The sequence below is a fragment of the Typopeltis vanoorti genome, chromosome 23 (genome assembly GCF_054136105.1).
Source record: "Typopeltis vanoorti isolate ZY-2024b chromosome 23, IOZ_Tvanoo_1.0, whole genome shotgun sequence".
NCBI classification, from domain to species: domain Eukaryota; kingdom Metazoa; phylum Arthropoda; class Arachnida; order Uropygi; family Thelyphonidae; genus Typopeltis; species Typopeltis vanoorti.
The window spans coordinates 39,871,163-39,891,853 of NC_143571.1; the positions used below are offsets into that span (position 1 = coordinate 39,871,163).

The window sequence follows — 20,691 nt, forward strand, 5'->3', positions numbered from 1 at the left end:
AATCCTTCATTTTCATGCTTGAGGTTTTCTTGTGTCTTTCTATTGCTACAGTTAATTTTGTCTTTATGTCTCGCACAGTTCCTAACATTTCTTCAAAAGTCATGTTATTGTACTGTATGTAATGTTCATACTCCTCAAATTTTTTGTTAATTTGTTCCATGTGTGTATTTAGCAAGTCTTTAACCATCGGTTATAATGAATCTATGTTATCTGTAATTTTAGAATCAGGAAGGGACTAACCTTGACTTGCGTTGTCGCTTTTGCTTGGTGTCTGTTCTTTGTTCTTCATTTTCTCACATTGTAGACAGCGTCATTCGGTCCATTTCACAGCTCCTTTTGCTTTTCACGTGCTTTCTGATATCGCAGAGCATTGGTAGTGTTGGCTTCTACTGCATCCAGAACAATGCAGCCCATCCCTTCATCACTTAATGGCTTATTGCACTTGTTACAGCTCATTTTGCTTCACCTTCAATGTCTGGGTGACCTTTGGACTTTCTTCCCTTTAGCAACTGTTGTGCGACTTTTAAAATGGTAACATCCTTTGTTCTTTGGTACATTTGTTCTTTGGTACAATGACAGCAGTTCACTCTATTTATGACTTTCAGCACACAAAATTTGGATATTACTTAGCCAGTTTTGATGAATTAAATGTCCCTGTCTTCAGCGTAACAAGTAGAATTAAATAGCACTTTCAAATTAAAAACATGAGTTAAAACTACTTTAAACCTATAAAAACGGGAGCAGCGATAACAGCATGTGTGCATCCATTTGCCTACACAGCGCCCTCCAAATAATAATATTAATGTTTAATAATAATTATAATAATAAATTCATCATCATCATGAAATTCCTGACATGTACCCTCAAGGGGTGTACAGGATATGATAGTACTAGAAGAAAAACTTATATCAACACTAACTTCCTTTCTACAATTTTCCTCCAAATGAATCTGTTATCTGTCAGGACTCCAACATTATCAGATGTTAAATTTCTGTTTTCCAAGGCACGTTTTACTGTATCAATCCACAATACCTTGGTCTTCTTCTGGGTCTTTTTCGTGCCAACCTGGCAGAGAACACTTGTTTTGTTAATCTTTCCTTGCCCATTCTGCTTAAGTGACCATTTCACCTGAGATTAGCTTTGCTAACACATTCATGGATGCTAACAATATCAAGTTCTGTCCTAATATCCTCGTTTTTAACATATTGCCATTGATGCCATCTGTTCATGCCACTAATCTTTCACAGGACTCTCATATCTGTGGTTTCTAGTCTTTGGCCAAGTGTTTTATTTCTAACCCAGCTCTCAGATCCATAAGTTAAAATTGGTTTGAACGCAGTCTTGTATACAGCTAATTTAGTGTTTTCACTAATTTCTCTCTTATTTCATATAAATTTATTTAGTTGACTTCCTACAATACCAACTTTGATTCTGTTGTCTATTTCCATATTTAATTTACGATCTTCACTAAAATGGTGCTTAAGTAGCAGAAATGTTTTACTTGTTGTATAGGTTCTTCATTCACAATGCAGTTTTACTTGTCGTATAGGTTCTCCATTCACATCCAAAGAAGTAACAAGCCAAAGACAAATTTTCATTGTCTTTGGCTTGTTACTTCTGACCTTCATACCATATCAATTACAACAGTTATTCAATTCAGTCAGGGAATTTTGCAGACTTGTACCTGATTATTTAGAAGTATAACATCATCCGCATAAAGTAAAGAGCTGAGATTAACCTCTGCAGTTTTGATATCAGGTGTAATACCAATATAAAGTAAATACAAAAATAAGAAAATTCAATACAAAGTAAAGAGCTTAGATTAACATCTCCAATTTTGATATCAGGTTTAATACCACTTTTCTTCATAATGTGATCCATATAAATAATGAATATACATCCTTGTCTGATGCCACATTTAACATTAAACTATCTTCCTGTATTTCCTTCAATTCTAACTGCTGACTTACAACTCGATTAAAGACTAAGTATTGCTTGATATAATGCCCTATTGACTCCATACAACTGTAGCATTTTGAATAGCTTTTCTCTTGGCACCTTGTCATATGCCTTTTCCAGATCTACAAAACTTAAATACAGATCTTTGTTTTATTCCCATGATTTCTCAACTATTTTTCATAAAGTGAAAATCTGATCCTGACAGCCTCTATTTGGCCTGAATCCAGCTAGTGTTCTTCACCAAACTTCCCTTTCACAATCTTTCTCAACCGTTTCTCAAGTATACTTGCATATATCTTATGCACGTATCTTACCAAGAACACTCAGTAGAGAAATACCTCTGTAATTCTCAAATTCAGTTTTGTTTCCCTTTTTATATATGGGTACTACAAGAGCAGTACCCCAATCAGCTGGAATTCATCCCTCTGTCCAGGCCTTCTGAACTATGCAGTGCAGCCATTGTAAGACTTTTATTCCACCATACTTCAGCATTTCTGTTCGAATATCATCTACTCCTGCTGCCTTTCCACATTTCCAGCTTTTGATGGCTTTTTCTACTTCAAGTATGGATATGTATTCCTGATTGCATGCCTGTTGAGTGTTTTTTACTACTGTGCTATCACTGATTGTTTCGTTTAGCAATTTTTCGAAGTAATTACTCCACACATCAACACTATCTTTTTCTCCACTTTTCATGTCACCTTTATCATCTCTAATTCCTTTTACAGCACTCTTTCCTCCATTTCTGAGCTATTTCAACAACCTCCAGAATATCCTACCACCTTCTTGATATTTATTTTCTTATGTTTTTACTGAAGTCCTCCCATGACTTTTGTTTAGCTAGTTTTTACATTGTGTTTATCTTTGTTGGATATGATTCTGTATTCTCTAAGAGCACAAGCTGACTTATTTACCAGGAACTTTTGATATGCTTTTTTCTTTTCCTTCACTGCCTCTTTAATTTCCTGTGTCCATCCCATGGAGTTCTGATTTTTCTATCCTTACAGACAATCTCACCACATGCCTCTTGGTTGAATCAATCAATGTTTTCTTCAGGATTTGCCACTGAATTTCTAAGGTTTGGTTCCTGTTCTCAAACTCTTTCCTTTTCTCTTCAATAATGTTTATGTATTTTAGTTTACAGTTCACATCTAAGAGATGCTCAACTTTAATTCGATTTGAAACTTTCTTACATGTTCCTCTTTTCACTATAAAATTTAATTTTATCCTGCTCAAGACTAAATGGTGATCACTTCCAATTTCAAATCCTCTGTACCCTCTGGTGTCCTTCACCAGGGAGAAAACATCACTATCAACAATAAATATTCAATGAGACTTTTCTTATTCCTTGCCTCTTCTCTCAATATGAATTTGTGTACATTTTTATGTTGGAACATGGTGTTAGTAATAGCCAGTCCATGTCCTGAGCAGAAATCCAACAGATATTTGCCATTATTATTAGCTTTGCTCTTTTCTCCAAATTTTTCCAAAATATTTTTGTATGTCTGACAATCATTTTCTATTATGATATTATATATTTGCTACTATTACTATGGCAAGTCAGGACTGGCAGACCTTGCTTTGGACAATCCTCACAGGATTAGATGGAAGAAAACGAATGTGCTATTTAGAAGTCATTATAGATCTGAAAGATTATTTTTTGAGTCAGCCATGGCTTTGAAGAATTCTCCTAACCTGAACAAATATGGTTGCATTAGTTTGCCAAAAATTTGGGAGACTGTTATCTTAAGAGCAACTCCCACATAGTTGTAATGTTATTTTTTGTTTGTTTTTTTTAAATATTAGAGGGCACCAAAAGAGGACTTTAGATCTTTTGTCCACTACAGTTGTATTGTTTCACTTACTCATTGTCACATATACAAGCTGTGTTGCGCTCTGATGATGCTGATTTGAAATTCAGTAAAATATAAGTAGTTAATAAAACATTTTTTGATAACATTGTTTGGTCTTGTTAATACCATTAAAAATAAGTCACGAAGACCCAGAAGTGATACCAAGGTTGAAGTAATGCCAAAGTCATATAGAAGTAGTCAAAGAAAGTCATACTTCCATATAGAAGTAGTCAAAAGTTGTCACTCCTTGTTACTAAAATACTCTGGATTAGAGATAGATGTTGAAAGTTTTTTCAATATCTGTGATGAAACTATGAATATAATTTCTTGGCATGTTTAATTTATTGTATTGTATGTAAGCAATTATACGAGTACCTTAATCTAGGCCTGACAGTCCAACTACAGAAGTCGGGGGAAGGTCAGACCAAGTGATGGGAGTTTACTTAACAGCAGAGGCGTAGCTAGAGGGAGGGGGGCGGTCTGCCCCGAGCGGCACTTTGAACCTTTTTGAACTTTTGCAGTTAATTCTAATATACTGTCTCGAGAACTAATTTCCAAATATTGTAATACTACTGCACATTTTCCTCACAATTGCTGTAAGTGTTGTTGTTGTGGGAGGAGTTTTTCTAAATAAAATTGATTAAGAATTACCTACATTACTATTAAATAGACTTCGCCAATGTCATCGACGATTTTGCTAACAGAAGCAAGAAAAATAACATTTTAAAATGTTGAAATTAAAGTTTTACTTCAGAAATAAAAATGGTGTTTTAATGTTAAAAAACGTTTAATTTTCTTGACCAAAAAGCTCTGGAAAAACTTTTATTGGGATTATATTGATCAAGTGTATATAATAAACAACTAAGTTATACCAACTAGTCTCACCAGCTAAGTCTGTTGGCATCTTCAGGGTACATAACTGATGTAAGGCACTAAAAAGTAAAAAACTGTTACAAACTAAAATCAACCGATTCCAATTATATTAAACAAAGAACAGAGTGCGTACAATACATTCATAGGGCGTGGATGATCTCATTTGTTGTTATTTAGGAACGTTCTATAGTTGGCACTATAATTCAGTTCTGGCGAGTTGAAGGATCTGATAAGGGTCTTCCAGATCACGGGCAAGATTAGTCCTTGGTTCCTGTTAAGGTTTTGTGTACAGCGGGCAACTGTTGTGGCCTCCTTAAAAATTTGGGAGCGGAAGTCCTCCTCCATGTAAGGAATTGTGCTTCTATCCCACTCTATGGTATGGTTCGTTCTTGAGAAATGAAAAGCTAAACCCGATATTTCTTCTCTGTTATTATTGACGTCACCTATATGTTCTTTTTGCCTAATTTCAAGGCTCCTTGAAGTTTGCCCGATGTAATTCAACCTGCATGAGCATGGTATGTTATAAACTCCAACATATTTGGAGAAAGGATGGCTATTTTTTGGAGATCTTAAGAATTGTCTAATCGTTTCTGTGGGTTTAAAGGCCACTCTTATTTTATGTGGTCTAAGGAGTCTAGCAATCTTATTTGCAACTGTCCTTAAGTATGGAATGTAATAAATTTAGTTTAATCCTTTATCCAAGTGTGAGCAAACAAAGTTTGCGCCTGAAAGTATCTTCAGGACTGGGGTAAGGTGGTACAACACCAGAGCACTCCTTCCCAAGGTGGAGCAAGCTACCAACACTCCTATCTCAATATCTCCCATAATGCAAAACACATCTCCTTGCGGATATGTCTAATGTTATGCATTAAGGGAAGAGCCACAACCCAGACTACTTTCGACCTTTATTGAGGTCTCTTCGGTGGGAGCCAGGCTCAAGTGGAGATACCAGGCAGAAGCAATAGCAGGTCATCTCTACCTATAGGAGTTGCCAAATGGTGTGCCGCCCTTTTTTTTTAATAAATTACTCCGGATTTAGAGAAAGATGTTGAAAGTTTATTTTTCACTTGGTTAGAGTATAATAAATTTAGTTTAATCCCTTATCCAAGTGTGAGCAAACAAAGTTTGCGCCTGAAAGTATCTTCAGGACTGGGGTAAAGTGGTACAACACCAGAGCACTCCTTGCAAAGGTGGAGCAAGATACCAACACTCCTGTCTCAGTATCTCCCATAATGCAAAACACATCTCCTTGCGGATATGTCTAATGTTATGCATTAGACATATGATTAGACATTAGACATGTTATGCATTAGGTTTATGTGGTCTAAGGAGTCTAGCAATCTTATTTGAAACTGTCCCTAAGTATGGAATGACGATGGTAGAAATATAACGTACATCATCTTGTTGTCTTTGTCGGGGTTCAGAGAAAAGTATCTTGTGGACGAGTCTTCGAGGAAATCCATTCATGATAAGGTTGGTGGATATCAGGGATAGTTCTTCCTGGAGGTCTTGTTGATCTGTTGTAAGGAGAGAGGCACGGTTCTTCAACATGTTACAATACTAAGTTTCTGAGAAATGTGGTGTGAGGAAGTGAAATGTAAATAATGTCCTGTATTGGTAGGTTTGCGGTAAACTGAGAGGTTGATACCACCATTCGGAAGCTTCTTAATTAAAGTGTCCAGAAATGATAATTGGTTATCTTCTTCAAGTTCTAGAGCGAATTTGATTGTGTGGTGTAGAGAGTTGATTTTCTTAAGAAAGTCGAACAGGTCCTTTTTTTGTGTGGTTCCAAACAATAAAGATATCATCCACATATCTCCACCATACTGTGGGTTTAGGGTCTGTTTGAGTTAAGATTTTACTTTCAAAATCCTCCATAAAGAGATCAGCACAAGATGGTGAGAGGGGCTACCCATTGCAAGGCCAGTCAATTGCTGATATATGGTTTTATTCCATAAGAAAACGTTTGATGTTAAACAATGACGGAACAGAGAAGTAATGTCTTGTGGGAGCAAACTTCCTAAAATGTTGATCACTTCCTCCACAGGGATGTTAGTGAATAGAGATGTAACATCCAGGCTGGCGAGTAAATCCGTATTGGAGATAGAGATGTTGTTTAGTTTCTCAACGAAATGTTGCGAATTTCGTGTATAAGTGTCCGAATTATGGATGTGAGGTTTGAGGAGGCCTGCCAGGTGTTTACATAACAGATAAGTTGGCGAATTAATTCTGTCCACAATCGGGCGTAGTGGTATTCCATTTTTGTGTACCTTAGGAGCGCCATATAGTCTTGGTGTTAGTGGATGCATGGATTTCAATCTTCGTTTTAAGTCTATAGACCAGTTCTCCATATGACGTATTAAATCGTTGGTATCATTGTGGTTCTTTAGTGTTGGGTCTGTGACTAGGACATGGTAGGTTGATGTATCCGACAATAAGCTGTTATCTTTGTAATCACTGGTGTTTAAAATCACTGTTGAATTACCCTTATCTGCCTTCAATATGATAATGTCTTTCTTTTTCTTTAAACTGTACAATGTTCTTTTTTCCAGAGTAGTGATGTTTTTGTTAGGAGTTCTGGAAGATGAGAGGATACTACTTTTTAATCTAATATCATTAGCTATGGGTTCCAGTAACGACGAGACTGCCTTTTCTATATTACAAATGATATCCACTTTAGGGACATTATGAGGTGTTATTGCAAAATTGAACCCTTTTTTAAGTATATTGATCTCCGATTTTGTTAGTACATGATCCGACAAATTAAAAATAACTTTGCTGTCTGGTAGAGAAGGTTTTGACTTAAAATGTTTTGTATAAAGATCGTTAAATTGTTTGATTTGGTGTCGTTTGCTTGTTTGCAAAGGCTTTATCATAGCTAGTAGTGACCATTCTATCCAAATGCGACCATATATCTTGATCTAAATTACTAGAAATATCGTCATAAATCTGATAACAGTCTAAATCTATTTGGCTTAAAAGAAATCTAGTATGCTGTATCCATTCTCGTAGAAGTGCCAAAGATGTTTTAAAATAAATATGTTTCGCTCGTCTTGAATGGAATTGTTCTTTTAAAAATAGAAACTTTGGAATAATCTTGTTATCTCTACATCTTTTCAAAAAAGTGAGGTGATTTAATAGTTTGGCTTTTTTACATTTAAGCAATTCAAAACGGCATACCTTTCTTTGTCTAATGCATAACATGTCTAATGTCTAATCATATGTCTAATGCATAACATTAGACATATCCGCAAGGAGATGTGTTTTGCATTATGGGAGATACTGAGATAGGAGTGTTAGTATCTTGCTCCACCTTTGCAAGGAGTGCTCTGGTGTTGTACCACCTTACCCCAGTCCTGAAGATACTTTCAGGTGCAAACTTTGTTTGCTCACACTTGGATAAGGGATTAAACTAAATTTATTATACTCTAACCAAGTGAAAAATAAACTTTCAACATCTTTCTCTAAATCCGGAGTAATTTATTAAAAAAAAAGGGTGGCACACCATTTGGCAACTCCTATAGGTAGAGATGACCTGCTATTGCTTCTGCCTGGTATCTCCACTTGAGCCTGGCTCCCACCGAAGAGACCTCAATAAAGGTCGAAACTAGTCTGGGTTGTGGCTCTTCCCTTAATGCATAACATTAGACATATCCGCAAGGAGATGTGTTTTGCATTATGGGAGATATTGAGATAGGAGTGTTGGTAGCTTGCTCCACCTTGGGAAGGAGTGCTCTGGTGTTGTACCACCTTACCCCAGTTCTAAAGATACTTTCAGGTGCAAACTTTGTTTGCTCACACTTGGATAAAGGATTAAACTAAATTTATTACATTCCATACTTAAGGACAGTTGCAAATAAGATTGCTAGACTCCTTAGACCACATAAAATAAGAGTGGCCTTTAAACCCACAGAAATGATTAGACAATTCTTAAGATCTCCAAAAAATAGCCATCCTTTCTCCAAATATGCTGGAGTTTATAACATACCATGCTCGTGTGGGTTGAATTACATCGGCCAAACTTCAAGGAGCCTTGAAATTAGGCAAAAAGAACATATAGGTGACGTCAATAATAACAGAGAAGAAATATCGGGTTTAGCTTTTCATTTCTCAAGAACGAACCATACCATAGAGTGGGATAGAAGCACAATTCCTTACATGGAGGAGGATTTCCGCTCCCAAATTTTTAAGGAGGCCACAACAGTTGCCCGCTGTACACAAAACCTTAACAGGAACCAAGGACTAATCTTGCCCGTGATCTGGAAGACCCTTATCAGATCCTTCAACTCGCCAGAACTGAATTATAGTGCCAACTATAGAACGTTCCTAAATAACAACAAGTGAGATCATCCACGCCCTATGAATGTATTGTACGCGCTCTGTTCTTTGTTTAATATAATTGGAATCGGTTGATTTTAGTTTGTAACAGTTTTTTTACTTTTTAGTGCCTTACATCAGTTATGTAACCTGAAGATGCCAACAGACTTAGCTGGTGAGACTAGTTGGTATAACTTAGTTGTTTATTATATACACTTGATCAATATAATCCCAATAAAAGTTTTTCCAATGGTGTTTTAATTTATTTCCCTATATGTCGTTTTGACTTTTTGTAGTATTTTTGGTGTGTACTGAGAGGGGCAGTAAACTCAGGGACCAACCTGGGCGGCAAAAGCTTTAGCTACACCATTGCTTAACAGTCCCTAGCAAATTGCTAGGGCCTGATCAAAAGCCTTAGAGATATCAAGGGCAATCACTTGAGACACTTGTCAAACATTTGTCTAGATATGAGTGACATAATAGTATTCATCTTAGTAAGAAAGTTTTGAAGTTCAGATAAAGAACCTTACCATAGTGCAGAGATGTTATCCATGTATCTGTATTGAGTGCCTAAGCTAGCATTCAGTTTGGTACAGAAACACGGATGGAGCAGTTGTCATAAATTGCTACATAAAATAATTTGCTAGGAATTTAGTGTTTTATAAAGCACCAATTATATATTTGGTTTAATCCTTTATCCAAGTGTAGGCAAACAAAGGTTGTACCTGAAGTATTTTCAGGACTGGAGCAACTCGTGGCAAAGGTGGTATAAGTTCTCATTACTTGCCTTAGTATCCCATAATGCAAAGCACATCTCCTTGTGGACATGTATAATGCTAGGCATTAAGGGAATGCATAGCATAATGCAAAGCACATCTCCTTGCGGACATGTATAATGCTAGGCATTAAGGGAATGCATAGCATTATGCTATGCATTCCCTTAATGCCTAGCATTATTCATGTCCACAAGGAGATGTGCTTTGCATTATGGGATACTAAGGCAAGTGATGAGAACTTATACCACCTTTGCCACAAGTTGCTCCAGTCCTGAAAATACTTCAGACACAAACTTTGTTTGCTTACACTTGGATAAAGGATTAAACTAAATATATAATTGGTAGCATAGCCAAGTGAAAAAACTTCCATCGTTTTATAAAGCAATTTGCTAGGGTAGTATGATGTTTAGTTCTTTTGAAAACTGGCCATTGATAGTACATCCTGTTTATTGATAAAATTTTTCCTGATGTGTGAAGTAACTTGAATTGATGGCAAAATCAAAAAGCTGAACAATTTTTGCCTGTGTGAAAGTCTTATCAGTTGAATTCCAATTGTTTCATCTAATGGAATATTTGTAAAGAATGAACAGCATCAGTACTAATTAAGGATAACGTAATACAGATGTGCAGTATTACAATACCAAACTAATTTACAGAAAAGATGTTTAACTTGCTTAGATTTCACTGGATGTCAAACCAGCATCTTCAGAGCAAACAACATGGTATAGTTTACTTATGAAAATGAGTAAGTGACCCAATTCAAATTGTAACAGACAAAACATCTACTCCTAATTTGGTGCCCACTACTGTTGTAAAAAAAAAAAAAAAAAAAAAAAAAAAAGAAATATTACAGTTGTCTCCCCAAAATAATACAACCATACTTGTTAAGATTAGGAGAATGTTTCATAGCCATTGTGGACTCAAAAAATAATCTTTCTGACCTGTAACAGTTTCTATATAGCACCTTGGTTTTCTTCCATCTAATCCTTTGTGAATGGGTGTCCACAAAGCATGGTCTGCCAGTTCAGACATGCAATGATAATGGTAGCAAATGTATTTTTTTTCTCCAAGATGGATGCTAACAGATCTTCCTATCTCTTTATAGTAGCCTAAGTCACAGAGAACTTCATACACTCCAGGATATGCTAGAGGAAGGAGTTTATCAAAGTTGCTAATTTGACATGTGACAGAACTCAACTATCTTTGCCATACTTTCTTAGCTAATGGCCACAAAATAGATAACATACTACATGGCCATCCTACTTCCTCCCTCCCCAAACAAACAAGAACAAAACACCACTATTACTTATGTCCAAGATACTCATAAAATATAACCTTCATAGCACATTCAAACCATGTCAAAATAGCATCTCATTAGTGCTATTTGTAAGACACTTGTACTTTACTTCTAAGATACTAATATCACTGATTTCCTATGGAGAATCAGCAGTTTAAAACAGTGTCGCCTGGTCATGGAACTTGATCCTCTAGCTAAAAACAAAGTGGAATTAATGATAAAGGGCAATAATGACATTGAAAAACAGATGTGCAGTTTAAAGTAAGGTCGCAAGCTGGATTGACATTAAACAAAAGTGTGTGACTGACGATAAACTGGTCAAAGTGAATGAGTGAGAGTGAATGATAGTGAAAAAAGGATGGAAGATATGATGCCTGAGTTGGTGAAGATGAGGCAAAAATGAGACAGATGTGGAGTGAAATGAAGAGAATTGTAGATATGTATGAAAACGTGAAGAAGATGAATACAAATTATGTCAGTTTGAAAATGGTAACAAAAGATCCACGAGTGGCATTCTTTGGTGATTTGATTATTAGAGGTGTGGTAAATAAATAGATGCACAAGGTTTGTTTTCCTAAGGTAAAATTAACAGAGTGATTGTGGCATTGGATATGAGGACTAAGCAAGGAAAGGAGTTGGTAGTGGTAGTAGAGACAAATGACTTGACTGGGGACAAGGAGAATGTAAGATTAGATATCAAGAGGCTGTTGAGAAGGATAAAAGATAATGTAGTCAGTGTGTTGTCCAGGTATGACAATGATGAGATTAGGTGGAGAGCAAGAATTATGAATGATATGTTAGAAGAAATGTGTGAAGAGAAAGAAGTGCAGTTTGTTAATGTCTGGAATGAGTTTAAAGGAAGAATTGAACTGTACAAAAGTGATAGACTGCATCTGAATGGTTTTGGTGTAAGTCATTTGGAGAGACTGCTGCTGGAAGGGGAAGTAATGAGTGCAGAGAATGAACCTGAGCAAGTAAGAAGCAATGTGAAAGAGCAGGAGAGATTGAATTAGTGCTTATGAATGAAGAAGTGAGTAACATGAGTATAGAGAATGAGAGAACAAGTGTGCAAGACAAACAGGGAAACTCAGTGTAGACATGGGAACACAGCATCAGAAAGGCTGATGCTCCAAGAGGATGCGAATGTGTGTGTGTGTGTGTATAGGAAAAAAGTGACGGGGATGACTTGGGATATAGGGAAAACAGTTGGATTTGAAGACGGTTCTGGGACAAGTAAGGAGAAAAAAGAAATGGCTGAAGGAAAGTACAATGAGAAGTCGCATCTAATAAGTTGTATCAGTGAAACTTGTTATAGATCCAGGAATGAGCTGGATCTATATACAAATGCTAGAAGTTTCACAAACAACAGAAAATGTTTGCATTGATTGAATTTGTTCACCCAAAAATTGGTGGAATAAGAGTGAGAAATTGTTGGATGAGAATGACATCCTGAAAGGAATAGAGATTGATGGGAGGTGATGTATTTCTTGAAATAGGGTAAAAAGAGAGGTATTGATGATAGAAAAAGAATTATGCCATACAAGGTAGAGATGTAAGGGGGAAATAATGGTAATTGTTTTGTGGCAGTATGGTGTGAGATAGAGGTGAATAGAATGATATATTTTGTTGGATGTTGCTATAGAAGGTAGTGACCAGGAAATGTATGAGCAATTAGCCAAGCAAATGGGAAAAGGGTGGTCCTTATGGGTGAATTTAATTACTGCAATATAGGCTAGGATAATGAGATAGCAACTAGAAGTAAAGAAAATGAGTGCAGGTTTTGAGGGACAACTACCTCAGACAGTATGTAACAGAGGGCACATGAGGATTGAGGAGCTTGGATTTGATCATATTATCAGAGGATGTTATTATAAATTAGGTATCAAATCTCCCTCCAGTTGTGAGAGTGACCATGAAGTGATTACCTGGATGGTTGCCAACCATGTGAGGACTTCCGTGAGAAAAGAGTATACGAGGGTGGTCTGAAAAGTTCTCAGCCTCGACCATAGATGGCAACACTATCAGCAAGATTTTTTCCCCCCTAAGTTGGCACATCTGTCATAAGCATCCATGTGAAATTACAAGTCATTCTATCAAGTAGTTTGTTGTATACAGCTATCTAAAGCAAAAGTATTGTCTGTATCCCTTTAAATGGATAAAACTGAGTATCGTGCAGTTATACAACTATTTGTAAAAGAAGGTTTAATGCCAAAAGAAATTCATTTGAAGTTCATGAGCATCAGTATAGGCACTCTTCTCCTTCGTTTCAACAATTAAGAAATGGGCTGCTGAATTTAAACGTGGCCGTACCAGCCTTGAAGATAATCCACGTGAAGGACGTTCAAAATGTAGCAACACCAGAATCATTGATCAAGTGCACAATATGGTATTGGATGACCGACAAGTCAATGTGCATGAAATTGCTTGAGACTATAGATATTTCAAAAGAAGGTGTAGGATATATTTTGCATGAAGAATTGCAAATGAAAAAGCTTTGTGCAAGATGGCTGCCACGCTTGCTCACAGCAGATCAAATACGCACTCACATGAAAATCTCTGAACAGTGCTTGGAGTGTTTTAACAAGAATAAAACTGATTTTGTGTGTCAATTTATTACTATGGACGAGACTTGGATTCACCATTACACACCAGAATCCAAAAAGCAGTCAAAACAGTGGACATAAGCCTGTTGTTCAGCATCAAAGAAGACAAAGTCGGTTCCATCACTAGGAAAGGTTATGGCATCGGTGTTTTGGGATGCTAAAGGCATTTTGTTTATTAATTATCTTGAAAAGGGTAAAACAATAACCCGGCAATATTATTCCGATCTTTTAATCAGACTAGACGAAAACATTCATGAGAAAAGAAGACCCAGTTTGCAGAAGAAAAAAACCATCTTTCATCAGGACAATGCACATACCCACAAAGGTGTTTTGGCATTGGGAAAATTAAGGAATCTACACTATGAATTGTTGGAACATCCACCCCATTCCCCAGATTTGGCTCCCTCTGACTTCTATCTATTCTCAAAACTAAAACTCTTCCTTGCTAGCGTTTTTCTTTGAATCAAGAGGTGATCACAGCTGTAGAAGGGTATTTTGCAGATCTTACTGAGAACCATTACAGGGACGGGATAATGGTGCTGGAGCATCGCTGGAATAAATGTATTAGTCTTATGGCAGATTATGTTGAAAATAAAAATAAAAATAATTTTGAAATTAGAACGTCGTTTTATCATTGTTAGGCCGAGAACTTTTCAGACCACCCTCATATATGGAAACTACAAGGCTGGTGATTATGAGAAGCTCAGGAGCATGGAATGAGGAGTTGGTTGGAAAGGAGATCAGTGTTTCTTGGGTGATACTCAAGAATTGTCTAGTGCAGGGGTTCTCAACCTTTTCCAGTGGCATACCGCTATATTTAATTCAAGATATTAGATGTACTAGTAAGGCAGTAGCTCACGTAGCGTACCATAGGTTGAGAATCCCTGGTTTAGTGGAAGTAATGTCTAAATGTATTTCAAAAGTCACATGGTAAAATAAGGTAGGTGTAAAATGGATGAATGAAGAGATTAAGCATGCAATATAGAGAAAAAGGGCATTATGGAGGCACATAAGAGGTGTGGTAATAATCAATTCCACGAGGAATATAAAGAACAGACAAAGAGGGTGACTCGGTTGGTAAGGATGGGAAAAGTTTAGTATGAGCAGCAGTTAGCTAATGAAGCAAAAAAAAAAAAAAAAAAAAAGAAAATCCTAGGGAGATATTTCAACATTTAGCCAGCAAAAATTAGAATGATTATGGTAGGATGGCATTGATTGGAGAAAATGGTATAAGGACAACTGCTGCAGAGGATATAGTTGAGATATTTAATGAGCGGATCATAAAGGTCTTTCATCCTTGTGAATGGACATCATGGAACGTTTGAGAGCAGTGGAGGAGGAGAGATTGGCTGTGAGTGAGGAAGAGGTATATGTAGAATTAAGCAAACTTAAAATTAATAAGACTGTGTGACTTGATGATATATTACTATGTATTTTGAAGGAATGAGCCAGGGATCTGACATCTGCTTTCACATATTTGTTTAATATGAGTCTTACATAGTGTCAAGTTCCAAAGGAGTAGAAGGAAGGCAAGATTGTGCCACTTCATGAAGGAGGTGACAGAATTCAAGCATCAAATTATAGGCCAATCCGCATGTCATGTGTTGTAGTTAAAGTGTTGGAGAGGATGCTGAGAACTAGGATCTAGAATTAGTTTGACAACAGTAGTATTATCTTTGATGGACAGCATGAATATACTAAAGGGAGGTCATGTTTTAGTAATCTACTTACTTATTACAATAAGGTGACAACAGCATTGGATGTGTGAGATGGATGCACAGTAGTATACTTTGACTTTGCAAAGGCTTTTGAGAGATTACTGCATGATAAGTTAATAGTCAAACTAGAGCAAATGGGATTGGATATTAGACTAGTGCATTGGATTGGAGATTAGCTGTCCCTATAGATATTAACAAGTTGTGTATGAGGGAGCAATATCTCAGAAAAAGGAAAGTAACCAGTGGTTTCCCTCAGGGATCTGTTTTAGGGCCATTCCTGTTTAACCTGTATGTTAATAATATTGTGAAAAATTCGACTGGGGATATCCAGCTGTTTGCAGATGATGCATAGTTTGGACGAGCTATGAGGAGTGGAGCAGATCTTGTGTTTTCTTACAAGAAGACTTCAATAGACTGAGTTGATGGGTATGGGAGTGGAGATGCTAGGTCAAATTTTCAAAATGTAAGGTTTTAAAATTTGGAAACAAAGATGGCATATAGAATTTACTCTTCGTGGGAATTGATTGTTGCAGGTGGAGGAAATATCATTAATCCATCATTATATATAAGGTGGTGATGGATATATCATTATCCATCATCACCTCAAGATTTCTTGAGATGGTGATGGATAATGATCTGAAATTTAGAGGACATATTGTTGAAATTGTGATGACAACAATGAATTCTGGGAATAATGCAGGGGGACACTAACTTCTACAGGTATGGAGATTCTGGTACCATTGTATAATGGTCTAATTAGCCATGTATGGACTACTGTGCACAGATTTTATCATATGGTTTTCAAATGATAAAATCTGTGCAATCTAGTGGAGAGGAGGAAGAGAGGTGATATGATAGAGATTTATAAGTTAGTAAAAGGTTGCATAGGATTAACAATGAAGTGGTTTTTCATAAAATGGTGGGAGGTTGGGAGAGAACAAGAAGTCATCCCTGGAAGCTATGTAAAGAGGGTATGGGCAATGCAGTGAAAAGCTTACTTTTTGCATGGAGAGTTTTGAATGATTGGAATGCACTGCCTGAGAGCATGGTGTCTGAAGAGAATTTGAATGTGTTAAAGGCATGGTATGATGAGCTGTGTGTGTATGACAAAAGGAATAGATGAGTTTGTGACTCCATGGTGTCTTAGGACAATAATAATAATAATAATAACTTCACAAATGCTAAAGTTTTATAAGACACTGTTCCATCTCTTCCTCTCTCTCTCTCTCTCTCTCTGCTTACTTTTTATGAAATCAACAGTCCTCTTCTTTAACTGATTATGAATTCTGCTCATAGCTTTGCAGTTAGAAACTCTGCATTGTGTAAACAACGGCAATGCCTACAGAATGTCTACAGCATCTACATAATTACTTCATCTTCCTAAAATAAAAAATGTTAATTCTGTTTCTCATTGAGGAAAAGATTTAATCGAATTTAATCCTTTCAGAAATCAGTCCTACCTTTATCCTCATGAATGAATTCCATGTAAACTTTACTTATTTTTAATCCTATTCATGTCAACAAGATACCTTTTTTCAAGCTTCTTCTCATATAAACATATCACAGGTGGCCAAAAAAAAAAATTTTTTTTTTCTTCTGCACTGCTTATTGCTTCCATGTCTGGAAAGCCATCTTTCCAGAGCAGTACCATTTCCATGAGTAAATGGATATTTGTGAATGGATAAGGTAAATGATTTTCATCACCTAGTATATGTATTACCACCATGCTTATTTGGAGACCAGTTTGGCTATAAAAGAAGGGCTCTTGGTTTTACTCTTAGTTTACTCACATATTTATTTGCCATAGTTTTCATTGTAGATAGGAAAAAAAAAATTATTTTTATAGATTTATTCCTTTTATGACAATCATACCCACCACAAGATGGTAAATCTATAACACTCTAGTACCGTTTGTTGACTAAGGGTTGAATAATCCTGGAACTATATTTTAGACAACACCAAACATAGTGTTACCAAGCCATTACAGAGTGATGGTCTTCTAGTGTGTAATGAAATTAATCCACCACCCCAAGACATTAACAAATATCTATGCCACAGAGGGATTTGAACGTATGTTGTTTAAGAATGAATATCTGAAACTCTATCCACATTTCAAAAACCATATAGGTTTGATGTCAATTATGAAAATTATAAGGAACAGGTCACAACATTTACAGCTGCTGTGCAGAAAGCTGTTGTTGTTGTTGTCTTGTCCTTTGAAGAGTCAGATGTTTCCATGTGCTCCTTGAACTGCTTTGGCTATGTTGATTATTTTGTTTGTATAGAGCTGTGAGAAAAGAGTTGCAGAAAGCTGTGTGAATATGAAAAGAAACTGGCTTTGCAAGCTGAAGAAAACCCAAAAGAATTATATTATTATGATGCATATAAAAGAAAGATTATGAATGCCATTGGCATGCAGGTAACAGATGCAGAACAGAATTCTTAACTAATGAGTGCCCAATTTCCTAAAGGCTGTCAACCTAGTATATGCAACACTGAGTTTGCTACTACCTGTGCACAAGATGAAGAAACTGAGGTGTATGAAGAGGAGGAACTAGAGCTATTGCACAAACTGAATAAGAATTCAGCAATAGGAGATGATGAGATATCAGTGTGGATGCTAAAAGAGTTCAGCTGACTGTTCCTTTGACAGACTATATAATTTGAGTCTCAGAATAGGGAAGATTCTCCAGCAGTGGAATGAATGAGTGCATGGTAACTCCATTGCACAAGAGTGCCACATTGTTTTGCCCTCACAATTTTATCAGTGTTTGAGAATGGATTGAGGGTATGTGGTCTTCAAAGTTTGAGTAATAGAAGATCAAGGGGACTCTTACAGCATGCCTGTGTGGTATATATATATATATATATTATGTATGAATAGATATATACTCCTTATACAGTATATGGCTATTCTTTATTCAAATTAGATCGTTAGTAAGTAGCTTAAATAGTATATATATTCAAGTTAGATTTTGCTTGGCAGGGGTAGAACATGGGTGGGAGGTCATCCCCCCAGAAGCTGACTAAGGGCATCGTTAGGAAGCATGTGAGGTCCAAATTCTTCTCCTGGTATGTAAGTGTGTGGAATGGGCTGTTACATGCATGTGACATCGATTAACGTCACCAAGGAGTATAAAGACTCGTCGAGTCTTTGGAGCGTTAATAATATATCAAATGTTTCAATATTCATTCATGAAGTGTTTCATTTAAGTGAATGTTCTTATGAAATGCTCATATGCAACATTTCATGATACATATGCACAATTACAATACACATTTGTAGTTAACTAATATACTTTTTAAAACCAGAAATATTTCACCAGAAAATTACTTGGTGTTGTTAGTATTTAATGGATCTTAAAGAATGTAAACCTACTAAAAGTTTTAGTTAAGATTCTTCTCAACTTATATTTTTTCTCCCTAGAAAATTGGGTCCTATCATAGCAAAGAATCGAACGCACAAAGTAGTAAAAAAGTATCAACAAATTGGTGGTGGTTCTCCTATATTAAAGTGGACTAGATGTCAAGGAGAGTTGTTGATAGATATATTAGATAAAATATCTCCTGATACTGGTAAGCTTGCCATTTTTTTGCTAGATAATGATTAAGATAAATTAGTTATTAAGTGTGATACATAAAAGCAATAACAGCTGGCATTAACTAAGCTGCTAATTAAAGATTGTAAAGCAAAATCTGATTTACAACTAACTAAAACATAATATTAGTTCTCAAAGGATAAGGATCGCCAGCCTGGTTGGCTGAGTGGTTAGCATATCCGCTCTCCAGCCAAAAGGCTGCAGGTTCGAATCCCGCCATGGGCATGGATGTTTGTTTGTGAAAATGGTGGTGGTCAGTGGTAGATGGCGTTGGTGTAGATGATGAAGGTAGTTGCTGCTGATGGAGTGGTGGAGATGGAGAGTTGTAGAGTACGTATCCTCCCTCGATGAGTCTTTGGACTCCCTGGAGGTGTTATGTAATAATAATAATAATGAAATTAATTCAGCTTAATCACCATTTCTTCTGAAACTATTTTAAGTGATCTAGCTGTTTTTGCAGAAGAATTTAATAAGTACTTTGTAAGTGTATATGTGAACACTGGTTTAGAAGAGAAAATGCTGCTTGAGGGACAAGATTTACTTAAATATATTAAGTAAATCTTGTAATAAATTTCTTCTTCATGTATTACAGTACAGGAAGAAGAAACTATTGATATATTAAATCACTTGGCAGTTGAAATAAGTTTAGAGGTAGAGATTATTATTATTTATGGGGTTTGTATGTGTATTCTACTTGTACATCCCAAAGATGGGATGTAGAATTTATGCTTAGTGGGATATATTGTTGGAGGTGGAAGAAATATGTGATCTTGGAGTGATGTTGGATAAGGATCTAAAATTTGGAGCACACATTCCCACAACTGTGAGGACAACACAATGAATTCTGGGAATGATGTGGGATACATTGACTTGTAGAAGTAAGGAGATTCTGGTTCCATTGTATAAGGCTTTGATTAGGCCACATATAGAACTTGGTCACCTGTTTTCAAAAGGATGAAGAGATGTTGGAAGGCATCCATAGGTGATTGACTAGGGTAGTTTCTGATCTCTGGAATTTTGAATATGAAGAAAGGTTCAAAAGTTTGAGAAAGGTTGGTAAGGGGTTGCTATAGAATTAATGTTAACAAGGTTTTTCATAAAATGGTGGGAGATTTGGGGAGAGAACAAAAGGTCATCCCTGGAAGCTGTATAAGGAGGGAGTGAGAAGCAGATTTTTTTCATGGAGAGTTGGGAATGATTGGAATGCATTGACTGAGAGTGTGTTGTCCGCAGAGAATTTAGAGTTTGAATATGTTTAAGGCAAGGTATGATGAACTGCGTGTATGATAAAGGGACCTCCTAGATGAGTCTTTGACTCCATGGGGTCTTAGGATAATAGTTATTATTATTATTACAATTCTTATATTGTATTTGTGATATCTCTGTGACTGAGATGATTTAATTCATCCCTTGTGTTCTTTTCATTTGATTAAACCATAATTAAAATTAGTTCAGGAGAGTATGTTTAAGATAAATAGCATGAGTTTGCTGTGCTTAGCTGAATCATGCTGCCTGTGGTGGGGGGGGGGATAATAAAAATATAGTGAAGAATAGAGTGAGAACAAATATACAATTCATTTTTTGCCGTTAGTATAGCAAATATGTGGAATGGTCCTCATGAATTTAGTTATTATGTGTAGAAATTAGGTTAATTAAATATGTGTCATAAGTATTGTTATAAGTAGTATTACAAGTA

At 36.2% G+C, this 20,691-nt stretch overlaps 1 protein-coding gene across 3 annotated transcripts in view; it reads left to right on the forward strand.

Annotated features, from left to right (window-relative positions):
• The window catches only part of FeCH (ferrochelatase, mitochondrial), a 227,938-nt gene that overhangs the window by 78,387 nt on the left and 128,860 nt on the right, over positions 1 to 20,691 (forward strand). For all 3 annotated transcript variants that reach the window (XM_090412719.1, XM_090412718.1, XM_090412717.1), the window contains one exon: positions 18,824 to 18,972. In XM_090412719.1, coding sequence (XP_090268845.1) covers positions 18,824 to 18,972 — 149 coding nt within the window. The remainder of the gene's footprint in view (positions 1 to 18,823; positions 18,973 to 20,691) is intronic.